This window comes from Harpia harpyja, chromosome 7 (genome assembly GCF_026419915.1).
Source record: "Harpia harpyja isolate bHarHar1 chromosome 7, bHarHar1 primary haplotype, whole genome shotgun sequence".
NCBI lineage: Eukaryota > Metazoa > Chordata > Aves > Accipitriformes > Accipitridae > Harpia > Harpia harpyja.
Genome location: NC_068946.1, coordinates 24,596,342 through 24,608,392, shown reverse-complemented (window position 1 = coordinate 24,608,392; position 12,051 = coordinate 24,596,342). Strand labels below are relative to the sequence as shown.

The following is a 12,051-nucleotide window of genomic DNA, read 5'->3' as shown; positions in this document are numbered from 1 at the left end:
TAGCATTAGAAGATATATACTATCCTCACCCTTGTCAAATAGTGAATATGTATGCCTGACTGGTACAAAAAATTTATAATCTATTAGCTAATGCTAGTGGGAATAAAGGTACTTAAGGAACAGAATTAAGATTCAGGATATGTGTTCTGTAGAACCTTTCTTCTGTTTATCACTAAGGCTTAATGCTCTCACCTGTTGTATTTGGAAGTGTTCCAGAATTGCCACCATCAGATGAGGCAACTAGATTTTCATCCTCTGGTGTTTGGACAGAAAGAAACATCAAGTTTTCACAGTTATACATAAAGTTATAACTTCATGATACTCTCTTCTTTTAATTCCTTTTTTTTTGCAATGACATGTATATTCGGATTCTCCCTGTTCATATATAGCTGAGCTGTACCACAAACATAAAGTTAAATCTGATCTTTAATCCATATATGGAGTAGTATTTTAAAGGCTATATAACATTTTCTGCTTATTCACAAGCTGAAGCAATGGCTCCTGGTAATAGTGGCTTTTTTGAGCAGCTGCATTCTGACATGCAAGGAAAAGACGCTTCTGAGTGTCTTGGAAGAGGGAATTAAAGGAAGAAGAGGACATTATCTGCTAATACAAGGACTAAATCTTGCAACATACCTGAAGATTTGAAAAAGATTTGAAAATATTTTCTTTTCCCAGTAATACAGGAGAACCTCAGTTTCCTGGGGAAAGAAATAAGGCTTCTACATACTGCACCGTTTATCCTCAGTTGGTGAAAGACTTTCAGGAAGGAGAGACAGGAATTCTAATTTTAGAGATTTTAGATTAAAAAAAAAAAAATTAAAGCCAGTCTCACGTTAGTGAGTCTGTAGTTAATGTTGTTAGTGAATAAAAGAGGAAGTTAAGCACGGCTGAAATTAATTTGCTTTTGGGAATGTTTGTTACAGAATTCTGAGTGTAGACAAAAGCTCTTGTGCTGGTCTGTATCAAGCCTTTTCTGTATGTGGGCATGCAGGGAAACCTGTCCTTCCTGTAGCTTTCACTCAAATTCTGTTTTAGTGGGAATTCTGCTCATCTGGCTTCAGCCCAAGAATCTTCGTTCTGCTGTGGAAAGGGGCTTGTATGTAGTGAAGCGGTAGAGAATCATTTGCATCTCCTGACAATCTGTCACAAATCTGTGGCAGGGAGAACTCTCAGTCTTACAGCCTTCAATATTCTTTCTCTTTTCCATTCCTATGTTGTATACTAAAGCATAAGAAACATGACAGACAATCAGTGACCACACGAGAGGCCAAAACTACTGTATTCTGCCTGAAGCACTTTAGTGTTTTCTGGGATAGGATGCCAATATCGTTTAAGTCACTCATTAATATTAAATATGTGTTCACACACACATGCTCCCTTTCAAACATTTTTGAGTTGTTTCCAACAAGTAATTGTTGTACATAAATCAAAGGTGTAAATTTCTTCTTATTATTAATGAACTAAGATGCTGTATAGAGGGGTTTTATAGATTTTGAGAGCATTGTCTTGTGGACTGTGTGCATTCTCAGTGATATACAGTCATATGGTCAGAAGGATAGCACCAAGGAATGCTGCTGATATGGAAGTTAAGGACATATTCTGTGCCTCAACTGATATCTCATGTTTGCTGAAGAAAGCTTAGTGGTAAGCAAGTGGGTTATTTTCCCTGACTTGAGTGAGGCATTTCAGATTTTATCCTGGTCAGAACTTCTAATGCAACACTCTAGAAATTGAACTGCTTTTGAACTCTGTTTACTGCTTTATATTCTCATAAATAAAAAGTGCTTAGTCATACTAAGCAGATGATTATCCAAACTTAATGTTTGGAAAATAACTAGCTGAGATGAGAGATCTCAAAATCATCATTATCTATTGAGTGTTACAAGTGCCACTGTGTTTGGAGTGGAACAGCAGGCTAGCAGGAAGAAGAATCTATAACAGGCCTAGGTAAGGTTTTCTCCAGACAAATAGAAGCCATTTCTCTATAGAAACATGCTTTGGTGTGAATGTATTACTAAGGTTAATTCCCACTTTTTTATTTCAATTCAGTAAGGTACTTCTTCATATCTAAGTACTGTCATGATACAAGTGCTTTTCTTAATTGGGCCTTTCTTGTTTACCAGCAACTTATTAGCATGAAAGAAACTATCAATTACTGTTTTAAAGAAATTATTAAGCTAACTGAACACAGACTATAACCAGAAGCCGATAAAATGAAAAATTGTAGAACAATGCATTTTCTTGTTAACTTTTTTGAATTATAGATCTGTTATTTTTTCTAACTGTTGTGGGACAAGGTTCTGTAAAAGTAGAACCCCCACCCCCAAACACAAAACCCTGTTGAACTACCAGTGAATGAAGGACACTGTTCTACTATTATAGTGAGAAGGGATTTCTTTAATACAGAGATATAAAAGTAATATAAGAAAAAATAATCATGCCTTAGACTAGACATGCGACTTCTTAACTTTTAAAATTTTTTGCAGGCACTAGAGGATTTTCTGGAGCAGAATAATAGACAGATTGAGGACATTGTCACCTTGGTGCGAGGAAAGCTGTCTAAGCAGAATCGAGTGACTCTAGGAGCACTTGTTGTGCTTGATGTTCATGCTAGGGATGTTCTTGCATCTCTAGTAAGCAAGAAAGTCAAAGATGAGAGTGACTTTGAATGGTTAAGTCAGCTTAGGTACTACTGGGAGGTAAGTGAGACCTCTCAATCCTATTAGAAGGTAATTTCTGTTCACAGTTTTTCAATTTCTGCTTGCTTGCTTACACAGAGAATGGTTACACTACTATGAGAATTTCTGCTGATAGAAACATACCTATAACCAATCATTTTATGGATTGCTAGCTAGAATGGCCAGTAGCCAGCTGCAAACAATTTTAATTTAAAATAACTTTTTTTCATCACTGCTGAGTCTCAGTACATTTGCTGAATTTGCAGGGGGAGTTACAGACAGAATTTGTTCACTCAGAGACTGTATTTTGGTTTTCTGATTCTGCAGGATAGAGAATGCTATAGGGATGACAATTTTCAGTTAGAGGTTTTAATCTGAATTATTGTCAATATTAATTTATTTGTGCATTACATTTATTGGAAAAATAACAATGTTTGTACTGGAGAGTGGTAGGATACTTTTTACGTTCATCAGGACAAGATTTCCCATAATACAGAACACATTGCATGTGAAATTAAAAAAATTGTATATGTAGGGATCATACATTGCTGTATCAGAGTAATCAGATTGACCATAACTACAGGTATCGGTCATGATTACTTCTGTTTACCTTTTAGAAGTCCGTTAGCTTTCTAAGTAGCTACACAAGACAGTTTTACTCTGCAATATGGTTAGTAGGACCTTTTTTTAGATAACAGTTAATGTAAAAAAAATGGTCTATTTGTTCAATACTTTAGTATCTATTAATTGGCAAGTTTTTTTTTATTTGAGCCACATTGAAACTAGTATCTCGGAGCAATCAGTAGTCTGCCATGTAGTTTTTTCTAACAGCATGGGGCCTGTTAAGGAGCTTGAGGAATAGTGTTGAGTTGTGGCTGTGGGTTTTTTAAAAATTATTTATTTAATCTATAAAATTACTACCTTGTTTCTTAGGAAGGGCATCTACAAACAAAGATGATCAATGCTGGACTGAGGTATGGATACGAATATCTTGGCAATACCCCTAGGCTGGTTATTACTCCACTTACAGACAGATGCTACAGGTAAAACTGCAAGTTACTAAATGTACTGTATTAGCAAGAATTTATTTAGTTGAGCTATTTTAATTAGTCCCGAGAACAGATGACTGCAGAATTGTATTTTTTATGTTCTAATAGGTGTAATTAGAACAGGATATGTTTCTTTTGGTGGAATAGAATTCATCCTGTATGAATATTTTAATTTAAATTTGTGATAAACTTAATCTTTTGTGGCACTATATTTAGTGATAAATTTCAAGAGGATTTAGATTTAGAAAGTGGAGAGTAAGCTATTCTCTATTGTGAACTTCTAGTAAACTTCATACATCACTACACATTTGTAAACTACAGCTGGCTAGAAGGAAATAAACTGTACCATCATAGGAAAATGCAGACATGAAACAAAATGTTTAAAGTTTCTGGTAAAAGTTACAGCAGCTGGAAAAATAGCATAGAAATTAATATAATTTTTTTTTCCTATTATTTTATTTCCAGAACCCTATTTGGTGCACTGCACCTACATCTTGGAGGTGCCCCTGAAGGTCCTGCTGGAACTGGAAAAACAGAAACTACAAAAGATTTAGCAAAGGCTGTAGCTAAACAGTGTGTGGTTTTCAATTGTTCTGATGGATTGGATTACCTTGCATTAGGAAAATTTTTTAAGGTTTGGATAAATCTTGAGGGTCATATTCTCAATCATATTAAAGCCCTTTAATTATTTTGGCACTTGAAGTGGTCTTAAGGTATTGTAAATGTATCTTTCTCCACTTCCAGGCCACTATATAATGCTAGTATTGTGCAGATAGGTCTTACCGTAAGAATCCAATTGAGATATCAAAATGTTTTTTATGTGCTTTGAAAACTAAATATACCATAATGATTTTATTTGCTTTAAATAGGCAACATAGATGCCATTTTAATAAGTGCATTTTAAATAGCTAATTGCAAATTTTAGGGGACTTGAGGTTTAATCTAAACTCTAAATAAGCTGGTAAAAGTCATTATATGATACAAATGAAGCATATATTCATTTCAATATTAGCCTGAGTAGACAGCTCTATTATGAAAATCTATCCTGAATGGACATCTGTGTCTTATAGCCCGGTGTCCTGGTTTGCACTGGAATGATACAAAAATAAAGCAAGTATGCTTTCCTCCCTGGCATTATTCTTACCTTCTGAGTCAGAGGTGGCATTGGAATGAAGTGATTTGTCTTCAAAATTCAACATGATGGAAGTTCACCAAAATAAGCTAAATTAAAGTTTTTATTTAGAATGATGAAAGCAAAATTCTGTGTCTTAAATGGGAATTTTAGAATTACTGTTTACAAAGCATGAGATGCCATTGAAAGACTAACAGTGCTGCAGAGACAGTAGAGTAGCATTTGGGGAGCATATCTCAGAAAAGACCCATGAATTAACCAGAACTGTAGGAAAAGAGAATTATTCTTTAGTTGCACTTTAAGTAACATAGTATGCCATAAAATGCCATAACCAAATGGTGAATTTTAGTTGTGCAGAAGTCCTTATGTTGCCTTTTGTCACTGTGAACTCTGTTAGAATAGATGCAAAAGAAGAGTAAGTTTTTTGGAGGCTTATTTAGCGCTTCCCCTTTGTCCAGTTGCAAAATACTGACTATAAAGGTAAAACATGCAAACTGTGTGTATTTGATAGGCACTTTGCATGTGACAGAAGAATTAGGATTTTGGAGTAGTTTGTATAGGTTTTTTTTCTTAATTGTTTGGGTTTTTTTAACAAACAAACCTAGTTTTTAAATGTCTGTAATTCTTTTTGAAACAAATTCTATCTGGAGTGATTTTGTTTAGAAGTTAGTGCTCTGGATCATGTATAAAAGTCTGTCCTGGTTTCAGCTGGGATAGAGTTAACTGTCTTCCTAGTAGCTGGTACAGTGCTATGTTTTGAGTTCAGTATGAGAAGAATGTTGATAACACTGATGTCTTCAGTTGTTGCTCAGTAGTGTTTAGACTAAAGTCAAGGATTTTTCAGCTTCTCATGCCCAGCCAGCAAGAAAGCTGGAGGGGCACAAGAAGTTGGCACAGGACACAGCCAGGGCAGCTGACCCCAACTGGCCAACGGGGTATTCCATACCATGTGATGTCCCATCTAGTATAGGAACTGGGAGGTGGGAGGGGGAATCGCCGCTCGGGGGACTGGCTGGGCGTCGCTCGGCGGGTGGTGAGCAATTGCACTGCCCATCATTTGTACATTCCAATCCTTTCATTATTACTGTTGTCATTTTATTAGTGTTATCATTATTAGTTTCTTCTTTTCTGTTCTATTAAACCGTTCTTATCTCAACCCACGGGTTTTGCTTCTTTTCCCGATATTCTCCCCCATCCCACTGGGTGGGTGGGGAGTGAGTGAGTGGCTGCGTGGTGCTTAGTTGCTGGCTGGGGTTAAACCACGACAAAGTCCTTTCTTTGCACATTAAAAACTTTTTCTTATTGCAGTATTGTTTTGATAAGCATGTCCAAAATAAGTAGTTGCCTATTAATTAGTCATATGTCTGTCTCTTCTAGGGTTTATTGTCTTGTGGGGCATGGGCTTGCTTTGATGAATTCAACAGGATTGATTTGGAAGTACTCTCTGTGGTTGCTCAGCAGATTTTTACTATCCAAAGAGGTAACCTGTTATTTTAATCATGTCTTTCATTTACATATGACAATGAATAAATATGCAACAAAACCTGCCCAGCAATGACATTAGTTTTTATTTCTCCATAGGCATTAATTCAGGATCTAATTTAATAGTATTTGAAGGAACTGAACTGAAACTGAACCCTACATGTGCTGTCTTCATTACCATGAATCCTGGTTATGCTGGGCGTTCAGAGCTTCCCGATAATCTTAAGGTATTATAACACTTATAATTTTATTACTTTTAATAGCTAATACAGAAAGTAAAAAAGAAATCACTTTTTGTCAAATATAGACATTTTTAAGAATATTTAGTATCGGTTACCTTCAGTTTTTGATTACACTAGTGTAAAATTCATCTTCTCTGAGAAGAAAAAGAAAGTGAAAAGGATAATTAGACTGAAAAATAGGAATAAACTAAATTTTAAAATGTCAGGAAGTGGTTGCTTGATTCAAGGTCTGACTGTCAGGATAAGAAAAAGAAAGTTAAAAAACACCAACTGCATGTGTTTCCTGGCAAAGCACCTGAAAGTTCAAAAACTAAAAGGAACACTTTATAGTGTACAAGCAGTGAATAATATCTTAATATTGAATAAAACCATGGGTTTTTATTAATTTCTGCTTTTTCTGATCTTTTGGGTTGATCTGAAGGGAATTGCGGTGTTTTTAATGTAAGAGATATATATTCTGTTTAAGTTTATTATTGAGTGACTGTTACAAGAGTGCTACATCCTCTCTTACCCTTTAAATATATTTGTCCTTTGTCCATGGAAAGAAAAGGAAATCTGAGCAAATATCTTGATAAATTAATAAAAACATGGACACGTACAGTCTTCGTAAATATATCTCAGATCTGTCTGGGAAATTTACTCACTAACACATCGTATGAGTACAAGATTCAAAAATACTGCTTGTAGAGATGAAAGGATAATTTAAAAAATGTTCAGGTAGAATATGAAACGTAGCAAAAGTTTTGTCTGAAAGTATTCTGATGCTTGTTTGGTAGAACAATGGTAAAATTGAAGCATAGGTTGCAGCTAAACAACGCTAGTAGGAGTCTGACAGCATCAACTTATTTGTGGTAGTTGTATTGCACTCCCCTATTTCTTCTAGAGCTTGTGGTGTTTTATGTGTTTTTGTTGTTAATCTTGAATGAAGACGATCTACAACCATGAATTGTCACAATCGAAAATAAAGTATTTGTAAGCATTTATGGAAAGCCATTAAATATATTGTAGTCATAATCGTGATAAACTTAATTGGCTGTCACTATATTAATGAAATAATGAAAAAAATAGTGTTTTATGTAATTGTAGAAGAAAGTTGTGTATAATAATGTGGTATAATTTTTTCTGATGTGATTTTCCATATGTATGTTTAATAGGCTCTCTTTAGAACAGTAGCTATGATGGTTCCTGATTATGCCATGATTGCAGAGATTGTTCTGTATTCTTGTGGTTTTGTTACTGCTCGACCTCTATCTATAAAAATTGTAGCTACGTATCATCTGTGTTCAGAGCAGTTGTCTTCTCAGCACCATTATGATTATGGAATGAGAGCTGTGAAGTCAGTACTCACTGCTGCTGGCAACCTGAAGGTAAATTTTTTGAATTTTCTTTGTCATCCAATAACTTAGTAACGTGTCTCTTTTGTAACAGAAGGTACACTATTCTACATAATGGCAAGTAGCTGTTCAAAATGTCATCCTGTGATATCTATGAAAATGAAAAGGTTATGTATTAGGGTATAAGCTGGGGAAAGTCAAGAAAAGATAAAGCTACTGGGCCATTCACCACGTGACTTGTCACTGAATGACGTGCCTATTAAGTGTGCTGATTATCTTTCAAGAATTCTAGTTAAATGCAGGTTTACTGAGTTGTTTGCATGTTGGCCACTGCTTTGCTCTGCTTTTCTTATCAGGTTCAGACATCTTTGCCATAGTATGTGAACACTTTCCAGAAACACACTGGCTAATATCTGCCACGTGTGACTTTGATCACTCTTTTATCTTTAAGAAAAGTGGTGTAGGATGTAGTATTTTGTTTTGGCTTGCATTGTGGATGAATGCATACATTTTACTAAGAAACGAAGCTGTTGTTTTATTAATTCAGTTATTTTTATTTAGGTAGACTAGTATAATTTATAATTCTCTTCCATTCCAAATTTTTTTCAACCTATATCCTACTATTACAACCCCCCCCCCCCAAAACTCAAAATCAGTAACTAAGCTATGTATTGTGGCAGAAGAGGCACTTTTTCTTTTTTTTTTTTTTTAAAATAACCTGTGAGAGAGATCTACATGCAAGCTTTTAGAATTTCCACTTTGCTGAAGGCAGAAGTTTTACATCAAAGTAGGGAAAATTATCCTTCTTAGGAAGAAAAGGAATAATCTTAGAAAAAAATCAATGGTTTAGGAAAAAATGTCATATCAAATTTATAGTAATACCTATCACTGGGCATAAACTAAAGTGAAATTGGCCTGACTAGAAACCTACTGCAAACACCTAGATATGAATGTATAAACATACATCCAGAACATAAGTTGTTATCAGTGGACTTGAACCTGCCAGAATAATTGCATAGAGGCACAACAGGAAATGTTCAGTAAAACGGGCAAGCTTAACATCTGGTTTTTGAAACTATAAAAATTAACTAACTCTATTTTTTATATTTTTTTAGTTGAAATATCCATCGGAAGATGAAGAAATTTTGCTCCTTAGATCCATTACAGATGTCAACCTGCCTAAATTCTTGTCTCATGATTTACCACTTTTTGAGGTAGAAAACATACAGATTTTTAGTAATGTCAAGAGCTCGCTAAAAATACTAGTTGATAAAAATGTTATGTAACAGGTTTGTCAGAGAGATGGACCAAAGACTTTTAAAATCTAACCTGTAATCAGTTTAAAACTTAGTCTTAACTGTTCCTTCTTAGCAAATATAGCAAGCATTTGGGTTTTGATAGTTTAGACCAATGAAAGTTTCTGCCAAGTCTACTGCTTGAAATGGTAACATACTTTTTTTATATATCGTGTATTCAAGATTTCAGAGTACCTTATATTCTTAGGAAATTGGTAGGTACTAATAGTGTCCTCTTTATAAGAGAAAATTTGGATTTTCTTTTAAAACATGTGCAAAACAGTAAATAGACTAAGTGGCCCACATTCATTCTTGTCCTGAGCTGATCTCAGTATGGAACTGAGCTGGAGAAAATGAACCGTAACTTACTCTCCCTGATTTACAGGATGCACTAACACAGTGAGTCTGTGTCCTAATATGTGCCATTTGGATTGGACTTCTAACGTTACTGCAGGATAGGCATGTTTAATATACCTGTGATTGAACCAGACATGCCCAACACAAATATGAGCTGTGAACTTCATTAGGAACAGTTTGCAATCATCTTTGGTAGCTGTGAGCTTTCTGTGTCTTGTTAGAAACGGAAGAAAGGATCTGGGCTGGTTTATATAGATGTTTGGAAACTGTGAAAACATTGTCCTTCATGTGTACCTTTTTAAACATTAGTGGAAAGATTTTATTTGGAAAAAAAAAAAAAGTTTCTTCATATACAGCCATGGGAATTTGTGTGCAATTATACACTTACAACATCAAAAACTCTCATGAGTTGTTTTGGAGAGTAATAGGTATATTTTAGCAGTCATTTTAGTTGCAATTATATTTTCAGTGAATAATACTTATTTTTGTGTAATTTTATAATGGAATAAAATGAGGTAATTTCTATAAGAAAACAACCATGAGGGCATGAAAGTAATATGGAAGCTCTTTCCTTCAGGAATTTTAAGAAAAAACCTTAGAAATCTGAAGCACAGAAAAGGTAAATGCCTTGCCCAAAGTTATATGAAAATGTAATGAATTAGAAACTGAACATATGTCTCTGGACATTGTTACTCTAATCTAATTGAAAGTCTGCTTAAACTACACACTTGTTCCTGAAAACAAGTCATGATCATGAAGGGAGATTTCATATTTCCATAAGTTTTGAAATAGTGGAGATAAATTTAGAGAAGTTGTCTGGGAAAATTGAAGCATCTTCACTAGTTGTTTCTCTGAAGTTTTTCAGTCTGTAAGAATAGCAATGTTAAGAATTTAGTGTACAGAAATTAATTCTAAGTACATTTGTGAAGTAATACTATACATTTTTCACTTTTGTAGAATAAGAAATGGATGCTGATTTAGAGATGAAATAGCCTTGCACGTACTAATATTTTTCTTGTTGGCATATCCCCCAAATAGGAAAAATTTTATAAATTGAAACTAGGAAGTATCACATTATCAACTTGTAAACAGCAAAAGAAGGCTAAAGAATGTACGGCTAATAAATGGAATTAAACTAGATGATTATGTCAGTACAGAACACATGCACGTTACAAGGAAAAACACCAACAAATGAGCATGATGCCACAATGTCACTGTAATTAGTTATCCATTGGGGGACAGATTTAAGGGTCAACAGTAAGTTAGGCCTAGAGTATGTGGGAATTGTAATAGCCGAATTGTGTTACTTCTGGAATAAAGTAGCTTTGAAATTCTTATCAGATACAGAAAGAATTTTAAAAACATTTAGGTTCAGCAGCAGTAATGTAAGTTAAAATTTTAAATATACCTTTAAGAATGATTACCACTTTTATTATGAGAGATATTAATTTCTTTCCTCTATTTATATATCACACTTGAAGGAAATTGGAAACACCCATGTCCTCCCTCATTCATTTTCATTTTGCTGGTTTTGCCCTTGTTCAGATCTCCAGTGTAGTCAGGTACATCTGGCTTGAGATACACAGTAACTCTTCTGTGTTTATGTAGGAGCATACAAATGATACATGCTTTCTCTATCTTGTTTTGCTCAAAACTCTGCTTCACTTTATTTTCAATTATTTATGGTCTGTCCAGATTTTTGAATGTTGATTTTTAACACTTAAAAAAAAGATTTTTCCTTTACTACTATCCTGTAGTATATTGCATTGGGCCTATCATAAAGTCTTTGGGCCCTTTTAATGGGTTTGTTTATAATATTGATCCCGCTCTGTTGTTAAGATGACACTTTTGCCAGTACAAAGTGGCAGTACAACTTATGCTGTGATAGTAAGTGTTTTCTTTTAATATGGTATACCTACATTTCCCCATAATTATGTCATCCATTTTGTAAGAAGGAAATGATTAATAACTTTTTTTTCTCTCCTTATCTTAGTTATAAAATCTAGTAGGCACAGAAAGACCATACTCTAGCACAAGTGTATAAATCTTTAATTCTTTAACAGAGCGTGTGGAGAAAAAGTGCAGGAGGTGAACAACCAATGGAAATTTTACATCAAATGTGTTTCAGACAAGAAAAGCTGCTCACCTTAAACATGGCTTGATATTTCTACTTGGGAAATATGATTATTTTCATTGGAAAAGCCCTGGTTTTGTCATAGTCAATTGTAAAACATGCCCCTGGTAGCACAGAATGTTAAACATGTATTTTAATACACTTTAATAAAACACTTTAAGGTCAGGATGTGGTATGCTCATAAAGTTGTTAACAGTGGAAACTAACAGTGCTAAAAGAAAACCAAGGCACACAGTAGAAGGAAACCAACATACATAGTAACAGGAAAAATGTCAAAATAATGCTATTCTAAGTTCACCAATAATTGCTGTCTTCATTTCTAAAGAATATGTTTTATTTTGAATT

General features: G+C 34.4%; 1 protein-coding gene across 1 annotated transcript in view; it reads left to right on the top strand.

Annotated features, from left to right (window-relative positions):
- Window positions 1-12,051, top strand: part of DNAH7 (dynein axonemal heavy chain 7) — a 117,403-nt gene that overhangs the window by 37,980 nt on the left and 67,372 nt on the right. The window contains exons 22-28 of the mRNA XM_052793210.1: window positions 2,490-2,702; window positions 3,615-3,724; window positions 4,196-4,364; window positions 6,240-6,342; window positions 6,444-6,571; window positions 7,741-7,953; window positions 9,036-9,134. Of these exons, the coding sequence (XP_052649170.1) occupies window positions 2,490-2,702; window positions 3,615-3,724; window positions 4,196-4,364; window positions 6,240-6,342; window positions 6,444-6,571; window positions 7,741-7,953; window positions 9,036-9,134 (1,035 nt within the window). The remainder of the gene's footprint in view (window positions 1-2,489; window positions 2,703-3,614; window positions 3,725-4,195; window positions 4,365-6,239; window positions 6,343-6,443; window positions 6,572-7,740; window positions 7,954-9,035; window positions 9,135-12,051) is intronic.